Source organism: Corvus hawaiiensis, chromosome 21, assembly GCF_020740725.1.
Source record: "Corvus hawaiiensis isolate bCorHaw1 chromosome 21, bCorHaw1.pri.cur, whole genome shotgun sequence".
Taxonomy (NCBI): Eukaryota; Metazoa; Chordata; class Aves; order Passeriformes; family Corvidae; genus Corvus; species Corvus hawaiiensis.
The window spans coordinates 10,743,218-10,757,384 of record NC_063233.1 but is presented as its reverse complement, the minus strand read 5'-3'; the positions used below and the strand labels follow the sequence as shown (position 1 = coordinate 10,757,384).

Here is a 14,167-nt window from a genome sequence, read left to right as displayed (position 1 = left end):
ACTAAAACCACTGCCCCCTCTACGCTGTGGGAAACAGCAGCTCTCTCAGACTTCAGTTTTGGGGAAAGAACTCATGGTTCTTATGTTCAGCTCCTTTTTTTTTTGGAATGATTTTTAATTCAGCATCTCGTCCCGCGAGATGTGGGAGCACAGCAGCACGAGGAGGGACACGCAGCTCCCAGCCCAGGCATGGGGGCTCTGGGGTAGAAGAAGAGGTGCAGAGACAGGTGTACAACAGAGCTTTATAGTCAGAATGGACTGTACCAGGGTTTTTCGACGCAAAAATGGAACATGACCCAAAATCCGGATGGAACAGAAGCACTTCTGGGACCGCAGCAGCTGAGGCACCTGCCTTTGCCCAAAAGGGCTGCAAACCGGTCCTGTCTCAATCTTCCTTTTCTTCCCCAGATGTGCAAAGTTTGAACTGTCCCATGCAATTTCCCTACAGTGCCACGTGGAATGCTCAGAGGAGGCAAATGCTAATGGCAGACAGACCTGAACAATACACAGCTCATGCAGCAAAAAACCAGTTTGTTTTATAGGGAAATGGTTACAAGTGCATTTTGGGCGTAAGAAAAAGAAAAATGGAGCAGGAAATGCCTGCTGGTCAAGACAGCTCTGGGTGGATAATGGATCAAAAGAACACATTGCTTTATAGGGACGCAGAAGGAAACTCCAGTTTGGATTTCATGGCTGACATTTTACAACAAAAAGAGGTGAGGGAGAACAAAACCAAACCTCAAATCAACTTACAAGCAAGAGGGAATGTAACGCACAAAACCCGGAGGAAGCTTCACCATCTGAGCTGAGCAAGGGACCCCAGACCTAAACCAGGAGGGGCACAGAGAACTGACCAGCTCCATCAAACACAGGGGCTGCTCACTGAGACACAAGTAAGTGCCAAGGGGTGGCCGTAGTGCCCATCCAACGGCTGCTGAGCAGGTACTAATCCATGGGTTTAAGTTCAAAGCAAAAACTAAAAGGCTTCCCAAAGTCATGGGACAGAGGAGGCTCTCTGCTTGGGGCAGAAGGCAGCACGCTGGCTGGCTGCAGGATGGACAGAAGCTGGAGCAGGACGGACGCTGCCGAGCTGCAGTGCTGGTCCCTCTCGGCACAGAGCAGCAGCTGGGGTTTACAGCCTGACTGTAAAATGCCTGAGAAGCAAATGCCTTGCCATGCCAACACTGCCCTGTAGCCAATTCTGAAGCTCTGGATATCTTCATTTCCACATGGAGTCATGTCCCTGAGAGGTCCCAGCAGCAGGGGATTCTGGAATATGCAAATTCAAGGGTGGGAAATGCAGAAAAGCACTGATTTTTCTCTCTTTCAGGTCAGCTTTGCACTTTTCATTGTTTTCCCAAACTGCATAGCAGCTTACATGTAGTGTCTGAGACACTGGGGCCACGGAAATCAATGGGCTTCATGAATTCCAACAGCAGCACCAGTGAGAGCTAATTAAGCTGCTGTGCAGAAAGGTCCCGTTCACAGGACTTCAACAAACACTCTCTCTCTCACACTGTCCCTGTGCCTGCTGCTTTAGAGAGCTGTACCATAGCATGATCTGCTTGACTTAAAGCTCATCAACTGCTGGATGAAGCAATGGCCAATATCACCTTTCTCCTTAAAAAAATAGGAAGGATAAGAAGTTAAAGACTTGAGACAGTCGAGCACGATGCGTTCATGCGGCATGCTCTGTTGCACTCCTCTTAACAAGACAGGAATTTCAGGTGTGCAGGAGTGGAATGCAGCAGGGATGGAGCAGGAGGCAGGTCCCCTCGCCCCACAGCCTGCCAGTGACCTGATGGGGCATCTCTGGAAGGAGAAAAACCGACAGCCTGGAAGCAGGCCTGGGAGCCATGCCCTGAACCTTCCCCTGGCTCACGTACATCTCAGCTGGGTTTTCTTTGTGTAACGATGCACCAGAGCAGCACATACAGATGTGAAGCTTTTGTTTTGCTCACTCTGGTTTGCGAGACTACAAAGCAAAGGGCCAAAGCTTTACACATCTGTGCCTGTCCTGGGGTGACTCGTCAGAGAAGATGGAGACAGCCACGGTGCAGAGTCCACTCACAGCCAAGCTACAGCTCCTCGTAGTCCCCCCCGCCCCGTGGTTTGCTCATGCCGGCTCCTCCTCCGCCAAGAAAAGCCTCAAGTTCATCTATCTCACTGCTTTTCTCCTTGCTCTTCTTCTTCTTTTTCTTTTTGTCTTTCTCCTCTTTGCTCTCCTCCTTCTCTTTGCTCTTCTTGTGTTTGCTCTTCTTTTTCACTGACTTGTCCTCTTCCTGCAAAATGAGAACATCTTTATTAGCAAATCCTCTGAGTGTGCCACTGACCCAGGAGGTACTGCCCTGACACCTGGCTCTGAAGAATGGTTTGGGCTGGAAAGGACCTTTGAAGCGTCACCTTGTCCAACCCCCATGCCATGGGCAGGGATATCTTCAACTGGATCAGGAATCTTAGGCTGAAGCACCAGAAGACCCTTCTGCACGTTTGGACAGAAAACCAGAGAGACCATTTGGGTTATACAGAGCACTGGGCTGCCAGAGTGCTTGAGCCCAACAATACCACGGTGCTGGACAGGCTTAAATGGCACAGACAAAGGCTCCTGCAGACTTCCCTCACTATCCCTGAGATTAGGTCTGTTGTGGGCACCCTTCTGCTTGGAAAATCATGGTGCTATGAACACACAGTCCAGCACAGAGGCACTGCTCTGCCTCATCCTGTGTTTTGCAAACTCACACATTCCCTTTTCAAAATTCAACTGCTCCGAAACCTTGCTTTGAAGGTCAGGGGTCTGCAGAGCCTAGGAGGCACAGATCAGAGCTGCAGGATGTGAGCGTGGAAGGGAGTCCACCAAGTCCCAGGAGGACAGCACAAAAGGCCACCCCTGTTCCAGGCAGGTGGGTAACACGACAGGTCTGAGGAATTAAACAGTACCTCTTTGCTTTTCTTTTTCTTCTTCTTTTTCTCCTTAGAAGGTTGTTTATCTGTTAAAAAAAAAAAAAACAACCCACTGTGTTTAATCCATTTCAATGGTAAGAGCTGCAATTCTGCCCTGGCCCCATTTCTGAGAACAAAATGCTCCATCCTGGAGCCATGGGCAAAGGCAATGCCAACACCCCAGGCCAAACTGTGCCCCTTTGGGAACCAACACAGGCCCCAGCACCCAGACCCTGAGTCAACCATATCTGTCCTGTTTAATTATGAGCATTGTATGATCTGTGTGATCAACACTGACCTAGCACTCGCTGTGTCACAGCTACGACAAACACATCTAGAGACCAGCTCTACAAACTGGTCCAAAGGCTGAGTTGGGGACTGGATTGTTATTTCCAGAACTGAAGAAGAGCTGCTGGGAACAGTTCCCCTCTGATGGAAATCCTCCCAGGCATCTTCTCTGAGGACGATGGAGGACATGGTGTCAGCAGATGGGATACCCTGGCAGGCCAATGCTCACTGCTGCTCACACTGTGGATGGAAATTACATCCCCAAAGCATCCCTGCTGCAGCCCTGCTCTGCAAGGGTGAATACTTTCACACCACCAAATGAGTCCCAGAGTCCAGCCCTGTCACGTGTGCCACACACTGACTGTGGCTGATGACTTGGCTGCTGAGTGTCCACTGCCTTTGCACAAAACCTCCTTGAACAAGGGAGTACCTGCTCAGCTGCTTCACCAGAGGCTTCATGACAGCACCACTTTTCACATGTGCTATCTGACTGTCACTCTTACCTACACATGCCTTTTTCCTCAGCTGATGTGTAAATGCAGCCTTGGAGAAGCCTAACTGCCAGGCAAGCTCCAATCACTGACGACTGAGAGATGGTTTTATATTTATCACCAAAAGAGGAGATATGAGGAACCCACGTTTAATTATTTAAGAATCTAAACCGAATTTAAATTATTGACCTGGGCCTCTGCAGATGCACTTACAGCTATTTCAAGCTCTGCTGTTGAGCAGCTCAGAGTGACAAGCTGATGGAACCATGGCAGCCTGTGACACCTTCCTCACACTTTTGGAACAGCTATTCAAGGAGCTCTCTCTGGTGCTGCTCACAGCTTTTTTTCTTCTTTAAATCTTTAACTTCCCATCTTTCATGCTGACATCGGGGCAGGTCTACAGGAAGTTGCTTTGCAGTAATGCCAAGACAGCAGGAATTATTTGCATGAGTAGGATTTGTTCCCTCAGGGAATGGGGGGGCAAAAAATAAAGCCTGAGGAATGCTTAGGTTGTGATCAGGATCTCACCCCATCTTTCCCAAAAATAGAAGAGGAAATTGGCAGGGAATGTCAGAGCATTTTGTCCAAGCTGATCCAAATTCTGGAGGGGGTGGACACTGCAATGCAATGCTGAACACCACTTCCCAGGCACACAGGGCTACGCAGGAAGCCTTACACAGCAGCAGCTTGTGAAAGATGTGCTTCTGCTTGCAGCTGGGACAAAAATAACCCACGGCTGGTGCCAGGGACAAGCCAAGCTTTCCTCCTCGTGGGGAAAATCTTAAAAGCTATTCATGCTGTTTTAAACCAGATTACAGACTCATACAGGGCACTGCAGAAGTTAGAGGGTATTTTATTTAGCACAAATTGGTTTGCTGACACCTTGGAAAGACTTTGGAAAAACTAAATGTCTGACAAACAAGAACAGCAAAAGTGGAAACAAGGTGTGAGCTTTACCTTCCTCGCTGCTCTCCTTGGGACCAGCTTCTTCCAAACCCAAGCCAAAGAGATCTGAGTCATTTTTCAGTTTAAAGGAGGGGACTGTTGATTTCACAGGCTGGGGTGGCTTTGCCAGCGAGGTATCATCATCAGATATTTCAGAGAGATCTTCCCGCACTGGGAATTCATCCTAGAGACAAGCAAAGGCAGAAAACACTGACAAATGCTTCAACCAAAATCTCTAACCATTTTGCAAACAAAAATGTCAGATGTCAGCAGGTGGGGAGGAGGGAAGGAAATGGCAGCTGAACTGAGCTGTTATTGCCTGGAAATCAATGTCCTGGATCTTACAAGCTCTAATTTTTGCCTTGGTAAAATGCCTCAGTCGCACTGGTACTGGCAAGGGTGTTCTTCACACTGGGGCTGCTGAAATCAAATTCCCAGCGTAGGCAGACCTTCAACTCTGTTAGCTCAACAGCATCAGCTTCCTCCTGCCCTGGGGAGGCACCTCTATTCTGGGAAAATCCAATCTAACAGACTGAAAACTCCCCTCCAGCCCTGAGCGACAGAAGCTTTCTGCAGTGCAGCTCTGTGGGTCTCAGGTACCAGAGGCAGCAGGGCTGAGGAAGCAGAACAATTCCCTTCATCGAGCCAAAAGGGAATGTGCTTCCAGGGCAAATCTGCCCCTTTGATGTGGGCTAAAACCCAGGATGCTGCAGAGCCTGGAAATTACCCCAAAATACTCTGTCTCTGCATGATGGGAACGGAAATTCAGTTTAATGATCTTCTGATACCTGCCAACTGATCCTCTTCAGAATCTGTTATCCAACCCCTCCTGGTGTCCTTGTGCACTGACGGAACACGGCCCTGCTGCGCTGCTGGTCAGGCAATGCCCCCACCTTGCTAATGGTGATGGCTGTACTGGTTTGCCTGACCAGCACACCCTGCACTGGGAAAGCATTCCCATGCTATGGAGCATTCCCTGTGTCAGGCATTCCCTGGCACTGCTGCTTCCTCACCAATCCCTTCTCATTGGTGCGTGCAAGAGATGGAAACTTGCTCCCAATACTTTTGCTTTCATATTGAATTGTCAAGAAAAGCAGGAAGTGAAGATGCAAAATGAATGGAAAATTACTTAATAAACAGCATGACACATGAGCAAGGTCAAAGAAACTGTGACAACAGCCCTTTCTACAGGATTTCAGAATGATGCAAACACAGGGAAACCCCCTGAACACCAGCTAACCCAGACATCAGGACACCCCTGAACAGCCACTGCCCAACCCAAATCACTGCTAGCAGTTTCCAGAGATTGCTCTGCAAGTTTTGAGTACAGGTCATCGAAAGCAGGGATCTCTCAAGCCAGGCAGCAAGTTCTGACCAGTGCAGAGAAGAGGGGCAGAAGTGTTTTCTCCACCTGTAATACAGGGGAGGTGTGAGTGGACTCCTGGTGTATCTCATGTTTGAGCAGACACCTGCTGAATGAAAGTCCTTCCCAAGCAGACCTTTCTTCTTCCCTTTAAGCGTTGCCAAGTAAATTTTGTGATGGCCTTTTTATTGCTGGATTGACTGCAAGGAGCTCACTCTTTCTAGCAGAGACATCCTTCTGCATGTTAAAGTTCAGGTGGAAACCCAGTAGCTTTGTATTTGGTACCTCCCACACTGCTGGACTGGCTGAGAATAAACAGCACAGTAAAACACACAAGCAGAAATCTTATTCGTGTTTGTAAACACAAACCTGGTGTCAGGGAGGTCTAGGTGGTCATTAGAAAAAGGTTCTTCCCCCAGAGGGTGCTGGGCACTGCCCAGGCTCCCCAGGGAATGGGCACGGCCCCGAGGCTGCCAGAGCTCCAGGAGCGTTTGGACAGCGCTGCCAGGGATGCCCAGGGTGGGGCTGTTGGGGGGTCTGTGCAGGGACAGGAGCTGCACTGGATGATCCTGGTGGTCCCTTCCAGCTCAGGATGCTCTATGGATCTGTGATGCTATGGGGTTCTTGCTGCCATGTGGCTTTCACACTCAGAGCATTTGCTGGGGTTGTGCTCACATCAATCTCTGCAGGTTGCTTAGCACCTGCCTTGCTGCAACTGCTGCTGAGGGGGGGAAGAGCAGATGAAGGCTCTGCTCGGGGAGATGCCTCAACCCTTCCAGCTCAGCTCGGCACAGCTCACAGCAACATGGGCTTGTTATTTACCATTTTCTTCTTCTGGCTGTCAGAATCCTCACTTTCAAAGTCTGGGTCATCCATAACAAATGAGAGCATCTGAGTAGCTATTGGTCCCTCTTGATCACTGTCAGAGTCCTCAGGCTTCTCCTCTTTGACCACTTTCTGCTTGGAAGCAAGTCCTTTGCTTTGGGCAGTGGCCTTGGAGGCCTGGGCTGCTGCTGTGGGGGCAGCAGCAGGAGCTGACAGGCTCATGTTGCCCTTGCTGCTGCTGTTTCGTTCAGACCCAGAACGGGGAGGTAAACTGTCAGGAGGTTTCGGGTCAGCTGCTTTGGTCAAAATTGCTTCACTCTGGGGTTTCAGAGAATTTCTGGAAGACCTGAGAAGAAAGAAACAAGTTGTCAGAGTCTGTCCATCCCTATTCTGTGGAGCAAAGCACAATTAACAGCTGAGCCTGCCTTGAGGGGCTGCATCGTGCATCCTGCTGGGAGAGGCAGTGCCTCCTACAGGGGTGTGGGGTCAAATGCACCACTCAGGCTGAGGACAACCCTCGTGTCCCTAACACTAACCCTAACCCTCACCTCACAGGATGTGGTATGGGGAGAACATGACCCATCTCATCGTTTCCCAGCACAGGATGTGGAGAGTGACTCCACTCCCTTCATGCAAGACGTGACTCCTCTCTCCTTCCCACACCACCACAAACAGCCACTCTGGTGCTCAGTTCCAGGCTCTTGTTCAGATCTGAGGAAAAGCAGGCAGATACTCCCACGCAGAACCGTCCCAGTGGCACAGGAGCTCCAAGGCAGGGGCAGGACACACCACACACAGCAGTTACACCCACAGTAACTACAGCCCCAGCTCACAGCTGAAGAACAGGCAGACAGAGACACTGAGACTGCCCAGAGGCCACACACAGTCAGTGGCAGGACTGAGGAGAGGTCCAGGTTTGCCAGCACAACCCCACACTTCAGTCTGTGCTCTGTACCTTTTTTTTTCCTGCTCTGTGTTTTTGTCTCCATCAGGTATGAGGATGACCTTAGAGTCTTCCACCTCTTCCTCTTCCTCCTCCTCACTGGAGAGGGTGATGTTCTTGCTGGGCACCCGTTCTGCTACCAGCATTGGTCTGCTGGGGATTTTGTCATCTAGATCCAGGTCGTCTTGGAAACCTGCCACCATGGGGTTCCCCCCAGGCACCTCTCCATCGCTGCAAAACAGAGTGATCAGACACAGCACCCCAGGATGTCCTGGAGAGACCTGCCTCCCCCTGCACAGACACTGAGACTGGCCTGGCTGGTACAGCCAGCCTCAGGGCACACATCCTCAGCCTGGGGCAGCTGATGATTAAAGGGCTGGAGCACCTCTGTTCTGAAGACAGGCTAAAAATGGGGATAGTTAAGCCTGGAGAAGGCTCTGGGGAGATGTTAGAGCCCCTTCCAGTGCCCAAAGGGGCTCCAGGAGAGCTGGACAGGGACACTGAACAAGGGCCAGGAGGGATAGGATAATGGAATGGCTTTAAGCTGAAGGAGGGCAGGGTTAGATGGGATATTGGGATGAAATTGTTCCCTGTGAGGGTGGGCAGGCCCTGGCACAGGGTGCCAAGAGAAGCTGTGGCTGCCCCTGGATCCCTGGAAGTGTCCAAGGCCAGGCTGGACAGGGCTTGGAGGAACCTGGGATAGTGGGAGGTGTCCCTACCCGTGGCAGGGGTGGACTTGAATGGGCTTTAAGGTCCCTTCCAACATAAACCAGTTGGTGATTCTGTGATTCTGTGCACTGCCAGCCTTCCCCTGCCCCCTGCCCAGCTCAGGCTGGACCTGCTGCCTGCAGGCTGCGGCAGTGGCACGAGCCCCACACCAAAAGGGCCACAGCAGGATGTGCCACAGAGCAGCTGCTGCCCCTCAAGCTGGAAATGAGTGTCTGGAGAAGGTGAGCCTCAGTGGCACAGAGCAGCGTGTGGCCTCAGCTCCTTCAGAACATGGAGCTCCATCCACCACGCAAGGACCAGTCAGTCAAAGCATGGGAAGTGCCTGCCTTCATCCCACATCCTGTAATTAAACCTGATCATACACTGTCACTGCTAGGGGAGTTCACTGGCAGCTATTAGCTTCCTGGGATCATTTCTATTTCTGCAGTGCTCCCTGAAGCAGGCAGATACACAGACACCATAGCCATGCTTTAACATTGCCCAAATTAAATTAACCTAGGGACACACTGCCAGAGCTGTATGTCAGCCTCCCTGGATGCAGCACAGTTCTGCGTCCAGAGGCAGCTTGAGAGAGCTTTGCAGCTGAAATTGAGGATTCTTGTCTGAATGTCCCTAGGACTCAATTTTAACACCTTCTGAAAAATTTGTTTATGCCAGGAATATAGATCTTTTCCCCAGGCTCAGCTGATGAGCCTTTGCACCACCTTTCCTTGGTCTATTTGCTTTATCCACAAGAGATACTTAGCTCCTTCCTGATAACACCACACACAAGTCACTGCCCTTTTAGTGATGCCACCTGGAGTGTACAAGCACAGCCTTCATTTTTACACAGAGACAAAAAAATTATTATAGCTTGGAACAGATTCGATTGTAGAGACAGAAACAAAACCCTAAAACCCTTAAACTGGAAGTAAGTGGTGTTCCCAGTCACTAGCACAGGACAAGCACTGGAAGACAGTGGAGTATGGTGTGCTGGTGAGATGAGAAATACCCTAAACACAGTCAGGACGATGGTAACTGCTCGCTCTGGCTCCTCTGTACGGCTGGGTACTGCTTTACAAGATAGTTCTGAAGAGTTAATACAGCTGCCAACAGACAATGGAGCTGTTTGTGACAATGGGACACCACGCCAATGACACCTGGTGCAGCACAGAGCCATCACAACCAGTGCTTGTCTGGGCTGGAGTGCCAAGACCAGGGCCAGCATCAGCCCTCCCTCTGCTCTCAGCGTGGATCCCTCTGCTCTCAGGACCTGCTCTCAGTGCCCAACCGAGCAGGGCCAGGCTGCTGAAGAGCCCCTTCATCACTAACACTGCTGCTCTCACACCACGCCAGGACGCAGGCACACAGCCCAGCCACACAAAGGAGAGGAAAACTGGTGCCCAACCAGCCCCCAAGGCTGGAGGAATGACAAGTGAGTGATTCCTGTGGTTTTCAAAGCACTGGCAGGGTTTCCTCTTGAAATGCACTGAAAAGAAAATGGAGCTGCATCCTAAAAGTGGCAGGATTTTATTCCGAACTAGACACACTGCCTTTCTTTAACACATCACTGCTCTATTAGGCACAGGGGCTCTTAAGAGATTGCTGCCAATGTCCTTCCACACTCAATCCAGACCTGCAGCCTTTCCAGCTTTCCCAGTCCGAACGGAACACCCACATGTGTCCACCCCCTCGCCAAAGTGGGTCACGTCCCTTCGCAGTGAGAACCCTGCCTCCATCTCCAGCCAACACAGATCGCTGAGCGACAGCGGAAGAGCAGAGCAATGGAGTGAATATACATCAGGAAAATCACTGCTGCAGTATAAACAGGCTCTGACAAGGCAAAATTAGGATCAGCTTGTGGTCCTGAGGTTCCAGCTGGAAGGAAAGCAAAGCATGCAAACCCAAGCACATTGCACCACTCCCTCCAGCCCTTGAAGCCCTGCCAAGCTGGCATGAGCACTGAGCCAGCGCGTTTGCAGGTGCAGGTACCCCCCCAAAATGATGCTGCTCACTGTGGTCTGCCCTGAGCTAGTGACCCTACAGCCTGCTGGGGTGTCCTCAGTGAGCCTCTGGTGTGTCACAGATTGGCTGCTGGGGAAGAAACAAATCCTGCTGCAACCTGAGCTCACAACCTCAGACCTGGGTGGGCCATATTCCCACAGCCCTGGGGAGCTCATGGGCTCTCGCCACATCCTTTTTTGGGGCTAAAGAAAGAGAAAAAACCCAAGCTCTAATAAAGCAGGTAAGCTGAGGGAATCCCACGCTGCAGGATGAGCCTGCATGGCTGTTCTAGGAGATGTTGGTCTTCTACTGTGAACCTTGGCTTCCCTCCCTCGGGCTAGCGCAGCCGGGCACCACTGAATCCATAACAGATCCATAAAAGCCAAGAACCACTTCAAAGCCCTTCAGATGTAAGGACACAGAAATCTAATTCGTGTTTAAGATAAATGTCTAAGGATGCAGAAAAGAAAGATCAGGAACAGTGTCAGGTGAAGCATAAACTGCCTTTCAGACACCTCCAGCCCCTGCAGGGACCCAGGCCAGCCTGACCCAGCAGGAGCCAAGGGGGAGATGCTTTGGAGCCAGATTAGGTCCTCTGGGGCACTCACATACATGCTGGCTCATGGCATCAGGTTGAAAAGCAGCAAATTAAGTTCTGAAACAGCAAATTGGGAGACTGAAATACCTTCCTAATTAACTGGTAAAGAAACTGATTTGGGGAGTTCTCTACTGCAAGTCAGAGAACCACAACATGCCATTAAACAAAACCCAGGACTCCACTGCAGGCCTGGGGCGTGCCAGGTTGAACAAGGTGCCCCTGCTGCCAAGAAGGCCAATGGTGTCCTGGTCTTCATGAGGCAAAGCACTACCAACAGGTCAGGGAGTTGAGCATGCCTGAGCACTGGCACAGGTTGCCAGAGAGGCTGTGGATTCTCCATCCATGGAGATAATTCAAAAGCCATTTGGAAATGGTTCTAGGAAACCAGCTCTGAGTGGCCCAGGATGAGGGGGAGGTTGAACTGGATGACCCCCGAGCTGCCTTCCAACCCTGTGAATGGATCTCTGCTCCACACATGAAACCTCAGTGCAACGAGGTGTTCCTGGAGCTCCCTGCAGGACTCCTGTTCGCAGTCACCAAGGCAATTCCTCTCGTTTGGGTAGAAGTAATTTCACAAATTCTCAAAACATGGCTCATTCTTCTGCCACATCTTCAATGACACTTCAGTTCTGGAGCTCATCCTTGGCTCCAGCACACTCAGGCATGCTGGTGAGCTGTGTAAGTTCAACACTCAGGTATCTGCTTCAAAATGACCACGAGACCTGAATGCACCTTGCTGGGACATTCTCAGGCCTTGTTCCTCACTCAGGTACAGGGGACAAGCAGCTTCCAGGACTCCATTTTTTAAAACCAATAAAATCTCCCCAAGGTTTGAGCGATTTCACAGATCTACTGTGTTCTTTAGGTCAGAGATAAATTTCTGCAGCAGATTTTGTGGCAATTACAACCACCTCCTCACTGAAGCTGATTATAGAGGACAGTGCTCACAGAACTGGAATGCTGTTCCTGGCTACCGTGGGGCTGTAACTGGCATCCTGAAAGAAAAGTTATTGCAGGTGATGGTCAGAACCACATGTGCATCTCTGAATTTCAGCACATCTGGCTTATTCTAATAGGCCCTTTTTGGCAAGAAACAGAATGGAAAATTGCCAGACCACTGAGAAACTGTGTGATATATAGAAGAAACCAGAGCAAGCCACGGATGCCAGGTTGTAGAGAAATAACGAGCATGTGAATTTGCAGGGATGTGCTGCAAGGTCTTCTCCCAGGGAAACAGAGCTGCTCTGACAGCACTGGCTATCACTGTGAGCAACGGATGAACTCTAAACCAAGGAGCAGAATTCTTGCACCCCTGTGCAACATCTTTGACTTTTATACACTTTAACACCTATTTGCTTCCACCGACATGCTGAAGCACAGAAGCCTTTGTGAAAGATCAGCCTCCTGCCCACAGCAGAACTGCAGCTCCAGAGCTCTGAGGGCACTTCAGGACCCAGCTCCTCAGAAGGTCAGGCTTGGCTCTCCTGACGATTCCTTGTTAAACCCAGAAAAATATCTCAGCTCTGCCACAGCCATGAGCAAGATGCTTTGTAGGCCAGCACGCTGCCAGCAACCACCACTTTCTTCTTCCTTTTTTTTTTTTTGTTTTAATAAAACATCCACGTGTTCTGCCATCACAAGGGATGATGATTCAGGCTGACCTGCATTATACAGGCATTGAGCCTCACACACAGCACTGATTTAAAGTTCCTGTGGTTGAAGCGGAAAATACTGGATCATGACAAAGATGTCAAAAGACGCAGAATCCACCACATTAACAGATGAGCAGTGTCAGCACTTAATTACTCTCCTGGTTAATCCAGTGCTGATGACAAGAGGCAGCAGGCAAGGAATATTCTGAGCAAAGGGATACAGAGCCTGAGAGTATGCTTAGGTCACCTCTTAAGAGACAGTCTGCCTTCAGACAGCTCGTTGCACATCTTCTTGTCTGAGCAGCTCAGTATACACAATCCCCTCTCCCTTTTTTTGGTTAAAAACCATCGAAGCCAGGAAAAAAAAAAAAAACACGGAAAAAAAGAGAAAATCCAGCTTATGGCATAAGCACAGCTCTGCCATTTGGAATAGATAATTATAGAAACACAGACTGGTTTGGGTTGGAAGGGACCTTAAAACTCAGCTTGTTCCAACCCCCTGCACTGAGCAGGGACATTTTCAACTGGAGCAGGTTGCTCAGAGACCCATCCAGCCTGACTGGGAATGTTTCCAGGGATGAGGCATCCACCACTTCTCTGGGCAATCTGTGCCAGGGCCTCACCACCCTCGTTGTAAAAAACTTCTTCCTTATACTTAGCCGTAATCTCCCCTCTTTTAGTTTAAAATCACCATTTCTTGTCCTATTGCAATAGGCCCCGCTAAAACCTCTGTCCTCACCTTCCCTTAAACACTGAAAGGCCGCAGTAAGATCTCCCTGGAGCCTTCTCTTCTCCAGGTGAACGCCCCCAGCTCTCCCAGCCTGGCTCCAGAGCAGAGGGGCTCCAGCCCTTGGAGCAGCTCTGTGGCCTCCTCTGGACTCTCTACAGTAGCTCTACATCCTTCTGATGTTAGCCCTCAGGGCTGGAGGCAGCTTGGCAGGTGGGGTCTCACCTGAGTGGGGTGGAGGGGCAGAATCCCCCCTCCTCTGCTGCCCACGCTGTGGGATCAGCCCAGGGCACAGGGAGTTTCAGGGCTGGGGCAGTGTCTGTCACTAAATGGGAGATGGTGAATGCTGACTGACCATACCCCAGCCAGAAAGCCTCTGGGGCAGCTAACTGCTCTGGAATCACTGAATGGTTGCACCACGTTAGCCAGGCTGCACATCCAGGCATGTCCCTGTGCCAGCCTCCCTCCACCCTCCTTTCCTTACCTTTCACTATCCAGCCGGTGTTTGGCCTGTGGTTTCCCTTTGTCTTTCTGCGGCGCTGGGTCTTCCAGAAAGCTGTGGTCCAGGCTGTCCTCAGGAACAAAGTCCTCCACGCTCTGTACCTTGGCAGGGGCTGCAGGGTGGGGGGGAGGAGTGGCAGCAGCAGGATCTGCATTAGCAACAGGAGTTGTAAAACATGGGC

The 14,167-nt window shown here is 50.5% G+C and overlaps 1 protein-coding gene across 3 annotated transcripts in view; it reads right to left on the bottom strand.

The window, feature by feature from the left end:
- Positions 1-223: 223 nt before the first annotated feature.
- RABL6 (RAB, member RAS oncogene family like 6) overlaps positions 224-14,167 on the bottom strand; it is a 50,409-nt gene continuing 36,465 nt past the window's right edge. For 2 of the 3 annotated variants that reach the window (XM_048325419.1, XM_048325420.1), the window contains 5 exons: positions 13,969-14,134; positions 7,808-8,026; positions 6,850-7,198; positions 4,677-4,848; positions 224-2,987 (listed from right to left, as the gene is read on the bottom strand). In XM_048325419.1, coding sequence (XP_048181376.1) covers positions 2,818-2,987; positions 4,677-4,848; positions 6,850-7,198; positions 7,808-8,026; positions 13,969-14,134 — 1,076 coding nt within the window. In that variant the 3' untranslated portion in view covers positions 224-2,817. The remainder of the gene's footprint in view (positions 2,988-4,676; positions 4,849-6,849; positions 7,199-7,807; positions 8,027-13,968; positions 14,135-14,167) is intronic. The other variant, XM_048325421.1, reaches the window with a different exon arrangement.